Source organism: Vicia villosa, linkage group LG7 (genome assembly GCF_029867415.1).
Source record: "Vicia villosa cultivar HV-30 ecotype Madison, WI linkage group LG7, Vvil1.0, whole genome shotgun sequence".
Classification (NCBI taxonomy): domain Eukaryota; kingdom Viridiplantae; phylum Streptophyta; class Magnoliopsida; order Fabales; family Fabaceae; genus Vicia; species Vicia villosa.
The window spans coordinates 33,148,754-33,163,977 of NC_081186.1; the positions used below are offsets into that span (position 1 = coordinate 33,148,754).

General features: G+C 29.4%; 2 protein-coding genes across 7 annotated transcripts; one reads left to right on the forward strand and one right to left on the reverse strand.

Annotated features, from left to right (window-relative positions):
• Positions 1–3,646: 3,646 nt before the first annotated feature.
• Positions 3,647–6,765, reverse strand: LOC131617095 (uncharacterized). Its single transcript, XM_058888473.1, has 5 exons — positions 6,492–6,765; positions 5,252–6,405; positions 4,527–4,940; positions 4,035–4,264; positions 3,647–3,951 (listed from the first exon to the last, which is right to left on the reverse strand). Exons 1-5 carry the CDS (start codon positions 6,659–6,661, stop codon positions 3,694–3,696), a joined length of 2,226 nt encoding a protein of 741 aa, XP_058744456.1. The 5' UTR covers positions 6,662–6,765; the 3' UTR covers positions 3,647–3,693.
• Positions 6,766–8,232: 1,467 nt separating this feature from the next.
• Positions 8,233–11,265, forward strand: LOC131617096 (mitogen-activated protein kinase 16-like). Of its 6 annotated transcripts, XM_058888475.1 has the most exons (7): positions 8,238–8,369; positions 8,494–8,532; positions 8,645–8,722; positions 8,996–9,192; positions 9,811–9,960; positions 10,244–10,373; positions 10,535–11,265. In XM_058888475.1, exons 4-7 carry the CDS (start codon positions 9,175–9,177, stop codon positions 10,807–10,809), a joined length of 573 nt encoding a protein of 190 aa, XP_058744458.1. In that variant the 5' UTR covers positions 8,238–8,369; positions 8,494–8,532; positions 8,645–8,722; positions 8,996–9,174; the 3' UTR covers positions 10,810–11,265. The 6 variants fall into 6 exon arrangements, with proteins under 6 accessions (XP_058744457.1, XP_058744461.1, XP_058744460.1 ...); XM_058888474.1 differs by having other exon boundaries at positions 8,233–8,532; XM_058888478.1 differs by having other exon boundaries at positions 8,233–8,532; positions 9,816–9,960.
• The last annotated feature ends 3,959 nt before the right edge of the window (positions 11,266–15,224 follow it).

Genomic DNA, 15,224 nt, shown 5'->3' on the forward strand with positions numbered 1-15,224 from the left:
ATGAATTGATTCAGAAATAGAGAGGTAATGAAAAAGGGTTTTGTTTCTGCATTTGGAGCTATTAAGAAACGATTGTGAATGGAGAAGAAAGTATTCTAAACGTTAAAACCCTTTTATTTAAAGGTTTAGTAAAAAAACCTTTCAATTATCTATTTTTTTAATTAGTGGAGTTAATGAGACACGCGTCAGCAGCTGATTTATTTATCTGACGGTCGAACAGTTGTTAGCCTTACTCCTAGTATCTAGGAGCAATAATCATGAATAGTGTTAAGACGTGGGAACGCACGTCCTGAAGAGACGTTTTTGAAAATGACAAGACGTCTTTGAAAGAAAGGTCATAAATGATTGTGACGTTATTTAGAGTCTTGGAACTCAAAAGGTTGTGAGAAAATCGAAATCTCATAATGTCAAGAAATGCCTATTTCTATTGGTTTTTTGAAACAGGTATTTATTGGGGGCAATTTGTTAGCTGCAGATTTCGAATAATGTGTATATTCTTTGAAAATATAAGTTTCGGAGGAAGAATGGCTTTGAATGGCTATTTTTTAGAATGTTATATATTATGAAGGTTCCTAAATCAAAGCTCAATTGAGATAGGTAGCCTTCGAAACCTTAAGTAGTCTTCGAAACACAAATATTGTTGAGACTTAAGGTATTTTAATACATTCTCACAAAGGACACGTTGTCGCGAATCGAATAAGGTTCGAGCGGGAAGGTTTGAAATTCGAAAAGTTCCGTTTGAATCAAGGAGGACATGTGGAGCCCCAGGAATTTGAAGTGCATGCATGTAGGAAACGTGGCATTTCGCTAGTATAGGACTGTTAGGGTCGAATTAGTATAAATAAGGGTCTTAGTGGTAGGATCCAGGGGTGTTCATTTTGTACAAATTACTCACAAATCACTCAAGTATCAAGCGTTAGAGAAAGAGTTTTCGTTGAGAAATGTACGTGTAACACCAACACCTTATCTATGTTTATCTTTCTATTATAAGATCGAAGTATTTTAATTTCCTTTGCTTTCTCGTCAAGTATTTTCATATTTGTAGTTTAATTTCTGTTACATTTCCGTCGAAGTCATTTACGATTATTGTCTAACCAATTTATGTTTCATTGCATTTTTACTTAGTTTTACTTTGTAGTTATTTATAGATCCGCATCATTACTTTATAAAAAACCAAAACCAAGAAAGTATGAACCAAATCATCATAAAAGACAGCTTTTCAACACATGTCCTAGGATCAATCTAGTCGATCCTGCAAGTAACCAAAGCATATTCATAATTTGGAGGACTAGCGGTTGTTTACCGGAAATCACCGTAAACACTGTGATGAAAATCTTTGTTAATTTTTGGCTAAAAAGGGGGAGAGAAAATATGGGGTTTTAGGACTTCTTTCCTTCCTGTGTCTGAATTTCTGGAGTTACAAAGATGTCAAATAAGATGTTTCATCATGCGTCTTGTGATCTGAGTTATGAACACAGTTGTGTCGTGTGTTCTAAGTTACATAGGTTGACTGGTGGCTGCTTTTTAAGTTTCCTCTTATGATTCTTAAGGGGTCTCTTATGCCACTTAATGGGTCGCTTATGCCCTCTGGAAGTGTTATCCATCATTAGGGAAAATTGGATACTTCCATCAGTGGCAAGAGTTGGTTTCCACATTGAGGGGGAGTGTCATTATCTTCTTCCTCATGTAATCAAATGACTTCAGGACTTTCTACTCCTTTCTTGATGATGTTGGTCCGTGGTGTGTGGGTACATGGAGCTTATTCAAAATGCTGTGAAAAGATGTCAAACATGAAGCCTTGACAATCTTCATATGAATAAGAAGAAGACTAACTCTCTGACAGGTAGATCTGCTACTAAAAGTCTCAAGTTGAGAAGGTATACTTGAGAAGTGCATAAGGACTCTAGAGCACTACTGGACATTTATTGTTGCTGAGATCAGATTGTAATATGTAAATTTGTTTTAGCCAAAATTTTCCAAAGGGGGATTGTTAATTCTCTGATTGTATGGTTAGCATTAATTTTAGTAAAACAAATTAGGCAGCAAATATACGATGATCAATATGTTTCAACATTGCATAAAATATACGATAATCAATATGTTGAACAAGATGTTTTATTTACTGCATCTGGTATAACATGTCAAACAACATGTCCTATGCAGGATCCTCCAACATCGTGACTAAGTGATAAGTTGGGCTTTCAGATTCTGTTTTGATTATTACAGATGCAGAATGTTTGAAGAATATTATGCTATCCAATATAACTATTAATCTAAGGATAAAGTATTTTATCTGTGTTCAAGAGCTTTGATTGATTTCTAAATATGGAGAATATTTTGGAAACTAATAATTGAAGACCTATTTTCTTGAAGAATATTTTGCATAATTGGAAAGCATATTTTCTTGGAGAGTATTTGTTGATTAAGGGAGTCTTATCGTGTATTGTTTGTAATTGAAGATCGTGGTAAAGAGCCGTTAATATTAGTGACTAGGGTATTTATTGTGAGACATCATTGCGGTGATTGGAAATGAGAGGAGTTTCTCTTATCTAGGAAGTTCTTGGGTAGAAGTTGCACTGAGTAGGGACTAAGTGAGAAGTTGTAAACCGGAGGTTGTTTAGCTTTGAATTGATACTGCTAATAGTGGAATTTCTTCGTGGCTTGGTAGCCTCCAGAGTAGGTGTCGTTGTACACCGAACTAGGTTAAAAATCATGTGTGTTCAATTACTTTCCAGCATTGTTTTTCATTCATGGATATTTGTCAGTTGTATGTTGTATCAGATCAGATGTCCCAACAAGTCATAGGACATCTGGAATCTGAAGACCAAAATTTCAATAACCTTGGTTGTGAGCGATATGTGATGGTATTGACGAGTAATTTAGGTTGAGTTCAATTGATTGGCAAGTTTAAGTATTTGACGGGTAGAATGAAATGCAATTCCATGATAAATTCTCTTAGACTATTGAGATTGTTTATTTGCTTTATTTACTTTTCCCGCATTTTCCTTTCGAAAACCTTAATCCAAACTTCGAAGGATTGAAACTATTGAATGCTAGTTTTTCCCTCACATTAATCCCTGTAGAGACGATAATTTCCCGGATAAATATTTCCAAAACTTTTATTCTTTGTCGCTTTACCGCTCCAACAATTTTTCTCTCCAAAATAGATGTTTGTTCCACGTCCCCCTTACTTTGTTCTCTTCTTTTTATTTAATATTATATAGAGTATCATCCCTTCTATTAAAAAAAATACTCATTCTTTCAAAGTCCTTATCTTCAGAATCCTCTAAAAACTAACTTTCAAACCCACTCTTAATAAAGCAATTTTGAAAAGTACTTATTATTACAATTAAATATAAAATCACAATGGTATTTATTTAAAGTCTAGCGTATGTGATGAATGTGCATGGTGTGAGTCTTACGTTTCAAAATTCAGTTTGATTCATAGTAATAAAGCAACATTTGATATCTAGCGAAGAAATTGACTAGTTGTTTTTCTCTGCCAATGACTTTATTTAAATCACTACAATGGAAACTGATACAAAATCTTTCAATTGTATTTTATAAATTAGTAAACTTCGATGAGTATACACATACATTAAGATTACGTAAGTTAAGTCTAAATCTTATGTCTACATAACTCTTTTCTATATAAACATGAATCTTTATATCTAAAGAATTTGAACATATCAATCAACAAGGAAAAAGCAAAAACGAAGACTTCACTTGAATCTTCTTGTCAACAAAATTGATTTGGTTTAACTTATCAGTACACCATATTAAGTGATCTTTTCTCAACTTTTTCATATTTATCACTCTTGAAATCAACTTCAACCCCACTTTAGCAAGCAACATATCATGATCCAATTGAATTTGATCCTTATTGTGTTTTTGGAACTTTCTAACTATGCAATTTCCACTTCTCAATTTGTCCTTGACCATTCTCTCCTTCTACAAAACATTTAAAACTCAATTTTGTAAGAATATGATAATGCCCAATAGAAAGTAAGTATAATTAAAACACAGGGGAAAACCTTATGTAATTGGGTTCGGATATTCCCAACAAGATCTGAAATTTCTTTGTTCTTGATCTCATTTTCTCTATAATGAGATGTTTTGTGAAACAAATTCTCATCATCTTTATCCGCATTCACAAATTCCCAAAACACTTGCATGGATTTCTGGATTATGTGTTCTAATCTTTCATTACCAATTGCATCCTCTTCACTCAATTTAACTTTTTTCTTATCTTTTGCACTATCATCTACACAACAATCATAACACTATTGTTACCCTATAAAGCATTAATAATGTGAAAAAATATATGTTAGACCATCTAATGTCATAAAAATTCACTTTTTAGATTTAACCAATAATTAGTATATTTTAGAAAATGAGTAAATTTTTATAATAATATAATAATAACGGGAGAGTGCATTGAGTAGGAGCACACACGTGAGTATGGAACAATGAGACATGTCTAACAATGTAATAAATAATTGAATAATGATAAATTTTTGTTATACCTTTTATGATTGGAACTTGGAGCAAGTTGCGAATGAGAGATCGATTATTGACATAATATTGAACCCTATTATGGTCTTGGTGAAATGGCTCATCCTCTAAAAACCGTTGAATAAGAACCTGAAAAAGTTGAAAATCACCTGCAACTATGTTATACCTATGAGGCCATTGTGAATCGTATTTTTTCATTTCTTGAATTTTCTCATGTTGCCAACATAGAATTTCCCAAGAGAGACAAATTTGACAAACATAAACAAGCTCCAAATCCCTATGTAATTCATTAACAAACTTCAACATTGGATTAAATGTGTTCTTTTGGGCTTTGCGCAACCACAAATTTTGAGAAATCATTAAAGGCTTGACAGTTGATTTTTGCATTAAAAATAATTTTGGAGGGTCTTTTATCCGAAGAAGACCTACATCGAAGGTTAAATAGGTAATTTAGTTAATCAATAACAAAAAGAAATAATAACAATAATATTTATTATTAAAGAAATAGTATTTTTTGTATAATAGCCTAATGGCTGACATTTCATCATTTAAAAATGAATAAATGAAATATCTCGAGTTCGAACTCACGCTTCTATAATTGAATGTGTATGCTCAAATAACAATGAATTTTGTAGTTAGTCTAAGAATTTATGTTCTAATCTCAATGTAATATGAACTTAATGCAATTGATTTATCATAAAAAAAAAAGAAATTAAATAATTTGATTCTTACTCACCTATTGCATGCATGGTCTGATAACTCAAGACATCAAGTTTCTTTATTTTTTGTGCATAGCATCTATAAACCTTTTGAATTTCAACAATGTGATCTTTATATTCCATCTTCTCTTCAATACTTAATGGCTGTATTTTCTCTTCAACAACTTTTGAAGAGTTATCTCTTTCTTCATCTTCAAAAATTGTTGCAAGTCCTCCTTGTCTTGCAATTTTCATTTCCAATTTGAATTGTTCCATTACCTCATCATTCTCATACTCATCATATTCATCCTCATCTTCTTCAACATATTCCATTTCATCCAACTCTTCTTCATACATTGTTTTATTATAAGTCTCTTCTCCATGGTATGAAGAATCTTCCTTATCATTTTTGCATTCAACAAAATCATGTGAAACTTCTTCTCTATCACATGAAAATTGAGTTTCCTTAAAACCTTCCATTTCCTTAAGATTTTCACATTCAAATTCTTCACTAGAATTATTAGAGCCTATAATCTCATATTTTAAAACACCCTCTCCAGCTTTTCCTTGATCAACATGGCATGCCTCTAATTTATGCTCTAATAATTCCTTTTTGACATTATTTTCTTTGATGGAAGCATTTCTTAGGAAAGAGAAGCTTGTAAAAGCCATAGTTTCTTCTTCCATATCACCAATATCTTTTTGTGACACAAACTGAACATTACTTGTTGTTGCATCATAGCTAGTATCAACCAAAATAAACCCTTTTGTTTCCTCATCTTCTTCTTGAATATCCTTTCCACTCATCCTACCATCTTGATGAAAATTGGAATCACCCTTTTCAAAAACAGAGCACTCTGTTTCTTTTTCATCTCTTTTCTTAACATCATCACAATTTATTTCCCCTTCACTTTTCTTACCATCTTCATTCAAATCATAATCTTTCTTCTCCAAAACATAGCAATTCATTTCTTCTTTTCCTTTCTCATCAATAGAATCACTCTTCTCAAAAACAGAGTACTCTGTTTCTCCTTCTATTCCTTCACTTGCTATATAAAAATCTTCATTACTTTGAAATATCATATTACCTATCTCTTCTATGAACTTATCAATCTCATAATCTTCAAAATCATTCCTCTTTCTTTCTTCAACCAAAGCAAGTGGAGCAAGTTGCTCATTTTTTCTATGAAATCTAAAGAATAAAAAAGAGAAATAATCATTCATTTTTTCATGCATTTAACAAATAACCTAAAATAAAAGAGTAAAAATTTACCAAACCTGAATATGTATGTGAGTATGGACCCAATGGAATGAAGCACATAGTTGCATAAGAAAATCCATATAGAAGCCAAAACCCAAATCAAGTTTTCATAAACAAAATCATTATGAAAACATAACTTGATTGAATCAATATGAGTTTTTAGCATAACAATTTTTTTGGTACCCATAAGTGATCAACTTCTCAATATTTGAAACTAAGTTATGAAGAAAATGAAACTAATAATTTCTTCCATCAAAGGTTCATCATCATGGTGAGATAGTGATGAGTGAACATATGCTAGAAGAATATGATATGGAATAATTTAAGTTTGGACCCGAAAAACATAGAGCATATAGTTTGTATGAGTAAATAAAAAAGCAAAGTGGTTTTCTTCTTGGAGAATAAATTCAGCATAAATGTGATTTGATTAGGTCAATGGTATCTTGGTACGAACGGTTATAAATTTATATAATAATAATGATTTCTTATAAAAGTTTAGAGTTGAATGTTCCAATGTTTGCTTGACATATTGTCTATGCTAGGACTTGCAAGAGTGAAATAGAGTTAAAGTGTGGGAATAACTACATACGACTATTTAAGTTAGAGGATTCCGGACCGGGTTTCTCAGCACTTTAAATTTATTACCTCATTCATTCATTTGACATATAATCGATCGATTAAAATTAGACGGTTTAACCGATCGTTAGTTTATTCAGTGACGATTGATATTAAATTTGATAGAGATGATTACAGTTCGATCCGCCATAACTACGATCGGGAAAAGACTAAAACTAATACTTTATTTTAAAACATATTAAAAACTACGTTAAAATTTGAATCGTTAAATTTTAATCTAACGATTAGGAACACGTCAATTAGATGGATGCGGCAAAATAGTAATGGTAGAAAATCTAGTTTCAGAATCTACAATGGTTGATAACTCAATTTTGTTAGTACTCATTTAGTAATATTTGCAAAATGGAGTGATACTAATTGTTTAGTGTTTATAATCAAAAAGTATTTAGTGAAAGATTGTTTTCTTTAAATTTTGCAAAATTACATGGGAGAATTCATTGTTCGGTTAAATCAACTTAAGAGTGTATGAGGACATTTTATTTTAGGTTGGAAGTTCGAACTTAAGACATATCTACTATAAGAATTAATAAACTTTATTTAATAATTTTGTTTAGTGTTGGACTAAAAGAATTGGATTTTTATTATATACTGATAATAACAAAGTATAAAATCATTCATAATAAAAAAGCAAGATGAGAACTTTGGCAAGTCTGCCAAGTGTCATCATTCTAGGTGCTGTGCTATTTTTAAAGTTTCCATTTAGAGTAATATTTCTATTTTTGTTTTTATTACTTATTATTAGTTTTTTATATTTTTTTATTTAATTTTCATGTGAAACACTCCAACCCCTTCATATGACTGGATACATTCCCCATTTTCCAATTTTTTCTTTTTCCACGCACAATAGCAGCCAAAATTTATGGTTGTTTCTCGATTTTTTTCACGATAAGGTTCCAATTTGAATTTAGGTTTCTCACTCAGCCGTTACTCTGTGACGCTTGAGCTTCTCCAAGATTTGTTGAAAGAGGCGAGTGAGCACAAAATCGGAGACAACAAATTTCAGGTACACTCTCTAATTTTTTCTTCCGTGATTTCGATTCGGTTTTCTTCTCCTCCGAATTATTCTTCTATTTGTGTTTCTTTTTCTTGATTCTTGTGCGATTCTGTTGCAGAGAAAGTGTTGCGTGGATGTTTAAAGGTTTGGATCGTTGAAGTTTTGATGAGTTGATGAATATATGATGTTTGATGAACCGTTGAAAGTTGTTGTGTTGGTTTTGTGAAGGAAACTGATCCTTTGTCTCCTTCTACATTTCTGAAGGGTTTGTGTCAAATGGGAAAATGGTGATGAACATTTTTGGGTTTATGATGAATTTAGGGTTTATGACATCAACTAATTTCTTCTTCTATTTGCGTTTCTTCTTTGTTGAATCTTTGTGGTTTTAGAGTATTTAAATTTGGTTGGACTGGATTTCTTAGGCTAAGGTATGAATCAGTTTTTATGCTTTGTAATTGTAAATTTTGAAAGTTTATTTTGAATTTGAATTTAGCATAACAAGGGCTCTCTATTTTCATAATTGATTTTGCGAGTTTCCAGTCATGATGGATCTCTTTCTCTGTTTCATAAGCATCCTTCTCCAACGAAGAAGACGCTGACTCTGCTCATATTTTCGAGGTTCTGTTTTTGCTTTTATTGTTTTACATTCAATTGAAATTCTTGAATCTGAAAATTCATGTGAAAAATTGGGTGCAGAAATTGAAGGAATCAGAAAGGAAACTAATGAATGAGTGTATCTACGTACATAAAATGCGAACATGTTTAATTTACACTATGTATATTATCATAACAGCACTATAGCAATGCTGGTTTGCTTGGGGGTGTTAGTGTCGCATAAATACTATGTAACATTTTGTACTGATGATCGTTAAACAATGTCGGTTTGTGCAGGTTGTCGTCATTGTCGGTGTTGCTTTGCAGGTTCTCGAAATCAATTGGATGTTATCACAACCCATTGAACTGCTGTAGCTTCTTTGTTTGCAGTTATAATATCGAGTAGCTCACAAACTGGAATTCGGCTCTGATTATGCAGCTGTCACAGGATATCAGTTCAGGTAGGGCTAATTGGAATGGATTATCTGATACAGGTCGGTATCCATTATTTCACAATCAATATACATTCAAATTTTTTCTGTGGTAGTCCTATAATGTCCTTTCGATATCTTCGTGCGTCTTTGTATTTACAGCAACATTGATAATCAATTACATGGTTTCAGGTTTGGTTTATGTGTTTTAGTATACATCTAAATTGTGATTCATGGTTATGTGTTGTAGTTTAAATCCATCCTTCCTGATAGAAGTACACAAGTAGACATATCACTTGCGGTATGAAATGATTCAACTTGCTAGAGAATATTGAAGTATAGTGTATTTACTTATCTTCATCTCAACACTTGCAAATTTGTTTATTAACACCAATCGGAAGAGCTTATTTGGACTTTAAGACATAAACATTTTGACTTTAGTTTATCTTTTTGTTAAACAAATAGATTATTTGTGGAACTCTGAACTTTAAATTTATGGAAGAAGATCCACTCTATGCAAAGTTCTTTCAAAAGCTCATTTATTATTGAAATGTTTGATTTTTAGTCTTATCAAATAGTATGACAGTATGTTGATCAAGTTAGTTAAGTGAAGATCTTTTAACGTTTTTATTCATTTGTGTATATCTCACTATATATTATTGAAAACCTTTTATTTTCCAGTATAGACCAGTTATAGACATGTGGAGCATTGGCTGCATATTTGCAGAACTTTTAACCGGAAAACCTCTTTTCCCTGGGAAGAATGTTGTCCATCAATTGGATATCATGACTGATTTTCTTGAAACACCATCTCCTGATGCCATTGCAAGGGTTTGCCGTTAAGCTTTTCTTTTTCATACCGATTTGTTTAATTTATTTTGTTACTTACTGAAAAGGGGAACTATTGCTCCACCTGAGCGGCAACATGCGTCTTTGTTGCCTAGGTATCCTAATTTTCTTGCTTTTTTTTTTAATTTCCAGTTTCCTCTTTGGCCAATACCGTTATTTAATCTTGACAAATGCCAATTTAAAAGACACCCCTTTGTTTGCTTTGAAATTGCCTAATGTCTGTAAATGCATAACGTGTGTGTTGTATTCTGATAACACAATGCAGAATACGACTGAGGTTGCAGAGGATTTATCCAAATGTTGCATCAAAGAAGTTGAGAAACCGCCTGTAGATAGGAGTAATGTTATTCTTTCGATGACCCGACTTCCTTTTCAAACTCCTCAAAATGTTCAAGGTTTGATTACTAACTTGAGTATTTACAAATTGGCATTAAACGGTCACAACACAAATACCTTCGAGTTAAAAATTTATCGTATTAAATAGGCTAATTTTACATAGATTTTAGGAATTATATTGGTACTCATCCGATGTACATTCATGGTTTAATTTCTACAGGTCTTGCTGCAAGGCCCGAAAAATTTGTTGGTTCTGCAATGCATTATAATAACTGTGGGGTGGCAGCAGAAATCGAACAACGGAGGGTGGTTAGGAATGCATCTATTTTGAATCAGTATGCGGCTTCAAGTTATCGGCGGAGAAATCCAAACTATAAAAGCGAGAGGATAGAAGATGATGCGATTGAAGGTTCTAACGGGATGCAACCAAAGCTTCAATACATAGCAAGGAAAGTTGCTGCTGCTCAAGACGAAGCAGGTAGCCACTGGTATTGATTTTTATCATGCTGCTCAAGGCAGAGCATGTAGCCAGTGGTATTGATTTTTGATAAAAAATGAAGTTTACGCGGCTTAAAATTGCGTTGTGCCATGAAGATCTTGTGATACCTGGATTTCATGTGCTACACCTAATCTTGAGTTTCTGAGCTGCAGAAAATTTAAGTGGGCATAACCTTGACTATGATCAACTTAAGATAGCTTGAGAGATTCACTTACAAAGAACAAGTTTCTGGCAAACGATTTCGTCAATCGGAGTACTGAAAGGGAGTCTCGCATGGTCTAATTATGATTTTCTTACGCTAATTTGTGAAATAATAGAAACACAAGAGACATGGTAACATATGAACTTGAAGGCAGAGCTGTTGTTCAATGCAGAATTGAAACTGTAACTTAATAGTACTTAATAGTATTGACTACCATTATAAAGATGATGTTTTTTTTAAAGATTTTAATTTGTAGCCAAAAAATCAAAATCTCTCCTTTCTATCTGAATAGCTTAATTTGGTCTTAACAAAAGAGACAAAATAAGTGTCTTTTAACTCTCAGGAGGAGATGAGTAGAGTAAAAATAAATAAAAATTTTAAATTTTTTTGAAATTTTTTTCTATAGGTAAATAAATATTTATTATTAATATTTTAATTATTATAACATTATAAATTGAATTTGAAAATTTTATCTAAATTCTTTAAAACATTTTCAAATCTTCTTCTAGAGTATATTTTTTTAACCTGTGTTGTTTTACTATAAAAACAATAAATTTCTGAAATTAAATTGACATTTATGACCGAGAATACACATATTTTGCATGTCTACCCGTATTTTGTTTACTTTTCATATTTTATCTTTTTCAAAATGTAACTCACACAATCTCTTTTCATTAAAAAAAATAGATTTACAAAAATACACAAGTAATATCATTGCATACACAAATAATAACAAACAATAATACTAATAATTCTTCTGCTTGATAATATAATACTATAGACAAAAAAAGATACACCAAAATAAAAATAGTAAATGGTTAGGACTTAATAAAATAATCAAATGTGACTTTTGATTTGGTCTTTGTTTTCTAAGCTAATTAAAGAAGGTCTTAATTTATTAATAATCAATGTGGCTTTTGATTTGGTCTTTGTTTTTTAAGCTAATTAAAGATAATCTTAGTTAAAATTGAAGTCATGGAGCGCTCTCTTTTCTTTTTTGTAGATTTAAATTTTTTTTTTGTTTTTTGGTTTTATTTTAATTTGATTTTTATTTAGTTGTGAATATTCATTAATTAAATAATAATTAATCAAAATAATTTTTTTTACCATGAGCAGTTCTTTGTTTTTTTTTTTGGTTAAGTTGAAATAAAGTAAAAATAAAATTATTTTTAGATTATTTGTTGTTCATTTAATTTTATTTTGTTAGTAAATTTTAATTATTGATTTAATAAATAAATCATAATAGCTTTGATTTGGTCTTTTGTTTTCTTTTAAAAAAATAATAATCAAATTTTTTAGATTCCTGAACGTCCCTTTTCCCTTTTCCCTTTTATCCACTTTAAATTGACGTCTCTTTCATTTTCTTATATTATTAGTGTTTTATTATTTTAGTAGTTTTTCATAAAAATTGGAATTGGTGTTTAAATTTTTAATATAATTAAAATATAAATTATAAACATGAAAAGAAATCTATTATATACATATTCTATATTATAATTTTAAAATATTATTATTTTTATTCTTCAATTACTTATCTTATATATAAATATAAAAACCTCATTTATTTCTAATTAAGGTTGGTTGTGATTGTGATTGCCCCCATCTCAAAGTTAAACTTCATTTCAAAATATCAAGAGGTATATTAAAGGAACAAAATGAATCCATTGTGATTCTAATCTTTATCATTTTATTCACAAAAATCTATAAATATATAATTTTTCTAAATTAAAATTGATTTCATATAGATTGTTTCTCAGAAATAAAGGTCAAAATGAAATCTTATTTATTTATTTATTTATTTTATATCGAGCAACTTTAAAAATATTTTTGTTTTAATTTCTAATTTGATATTATATATTTAAAGACTAAATAATTTTTTTGGTAACTTACAAAAAAAATTAACAAATTATATTCTTAAAAAATATTCTATAAACAAAATATAATTTATTATTGATAAAAAATATTTATTTTTTAAATAAGAAAGATATTTTATAAACAAAATATAGTTTATTATTGATAAATAAAATTGTGTGCATAACTAATAACAAAAGACAAATTATAATGTTAATATAACTTTATTTGTAAATTATAAATAATTATAAAATGTTTTTTTAACAGAAGAATTTTTAACACGTGCCTCGCACGGGTAGATATACTAGTAAATTATGATTCTATGTAAAACTCACTTAGACACTCAAAATCTCAAATAGATAATTTTTGTTTTATTGTTTAATGATTAAAATTTTATTTCTTTAAAATAAATAAATGAAATTGTACAATAAGATGTCTTTGAAATTAACAACTTATTTAAATTAAGTGACATATCTACTATAATTTTTTTGCCTTTACTTAACTTTCTATCAATCTTTAGATTATACAGTTAAATTAATTAATATAAAAAATTATGTGTTGTTTGCTTTTTGTTTTCGTAATTTGGACTCAGTCGGTGGTGATTTTTGATTTTTGGGAATTACTTGGTCAATGTTTTGGGTGAAACGTTGTCATTTTTCTTTATACTTCATCGAATATTCTCTGCTTGAAATTGTAACAAATATACAAATTCAGAAATGATTAGAATAGATGATAAAAAAAAAAATCTAACTAGTGCCTTCAGGACAATGGTTAAGTATTTTAAAATAATAAATTTATCTCGGTAATATGTGTATTTAATGTCTCGAAAATTGAAATATCCAATTTTCTATAAATTTTTTTTTAGAATGCTTAACTATTGTACTGAGTACACTGGTTAGCCAGACCCTAAAAAAATTTATTTTTTTAACACTACAACTGTGTGTTTAAGGTTGACTTCGAATTTATAATTTCAAATTAAATTTAAAGAGATTCCTTACCGTGCTCTTAGATTCTATTTTGTAATTTTTAATAAAAATGTTTAAATATGTTTTAGTTTTTAAAATATATGGATAATATCAATTAAAATTTAATAGATATACACCACAGTCTAAATTAATTTTACAATGTCATTTAATAAAAAAATTATAAATTTGTCAAATTATTATAAATAAAATAGTAATTTAATTAAATAAATAATTATGATTGATTTTCGGTGTAAAATTATTTTAGGATATCACTCATTTTCTCTACAGTTAATGATAGTTTTTTTTGGGTGAAAGGTTATGGTTTTTTTATTAAAAACTTCTTATTTATTTTTTACTAAAAATATTAATTTATTCAAATTAAAAAATACATCCATCATTACAAATTCATGATAGCTAAAAATTGAAAAAATACATCTATCATTACAAATTCAAGATCACTAAAAATTGGGAAAAAATGTATATGAACAATATGGGCAATTAAAAACACACAAAAGATAGGAAAATGTATGAATACAAAAGTATGAATACAAGTTAAGATTAAAAACACACAAAAGAAAAAGCAAATTTATATGGAAAACTACTTAGTTTAATAAAAAAAAATGTTGAGGGATGCTTTCTAGAAAAAAAATTGACCAAAAACCACCTCTACGATAGAAGAATCAATAGAGTGATAAAACAAATATGAATAATATGGGCAATTAATTGCGATAATTTTTATAATTTTATTAAACATTCGCTAACTTATTTTACGGACACAAAACATGAGGAATTAAAAAATATTAAGTAGTTTTTAGTGACATTTATTTGGTGTTAATATTCTCCTATCTATATCACTAAATAACAATAATCAATACAATTTATTACGATATTAAAGTTATTTACAATTATTGCTTGTAAAGAGACCGTAATAATGTGGAGATATAAAATGCAATTAAATTATTTTTATAAGTGAAATAAAATATATATTTTTTAATATAAATTTACTGATTAATCTAACAAATTGACTCACATAGAAATTGCAGATTTTTCAATTAAAAAAAAAAATTACTTCTATCGATACGAGAACATTTTTGGTGAACTGTAATTATTTTTTTGAATTTCGAAACATATCAAGTGACATTTACAATGCAGTTTAGTTTAATTTAGGGAAAGAAATTATTCTATCAAGAAATAAAACAAAACGTTTAAATTAATATAAATGATTTTTACAAAGAATTACTTATACATGTTATTGTATTAAATCTGATACTTAATTTAAGAAATGCTAATGGATTGTTTGGATGTGGTCCATTTGGTAATCTGCCGGCTTTTTTCATTTGAATTTTGGTTTACAATTCTAGCAATACTGGTCAATATTGTTCAAAGAAATACT

Bases quoted from the DNA above. Each gene is read 5' to 3' on its own strand.
- LOC131617095 (XM_058888473.1), bottom strand. From the start codon at position 6,661: ATGGGTACCAAAAAAATTGTTATGCTAAAAACTCATATTGATTCAATC. The intron at 6,406-6,491 runs GTTTGGTAAATT...TTTATTCTTTAG, and splicing joins ATACTCACATACATATTCAG to ATTTCATAGAAAAAATGAGC. The intron at 4,265-4,526 runs GTATAACAAAAA...ATTGTTGTGTAG, and splicing joins CCAAGTTCCAATCATAAAAG to ATGATAGTGCAAAAGATAAG.
- LOC131617096 (XM_058888474.1), top strand. The intron at 9,961-10,243 runs GTTTGCCGTTAA...AACACAATGCAG, and splicing joins CTCCTGATGCCATTGCAAGG to AATACGACTGAGGTTGCAGA. The intron at 10,374-10,534 runs GTTTGATTACTA...TAATTTCTACAG, and splicing joins AACTCCTCAAAATGTTCAAG to GTCTTGCTGCAAGGCCCGAA.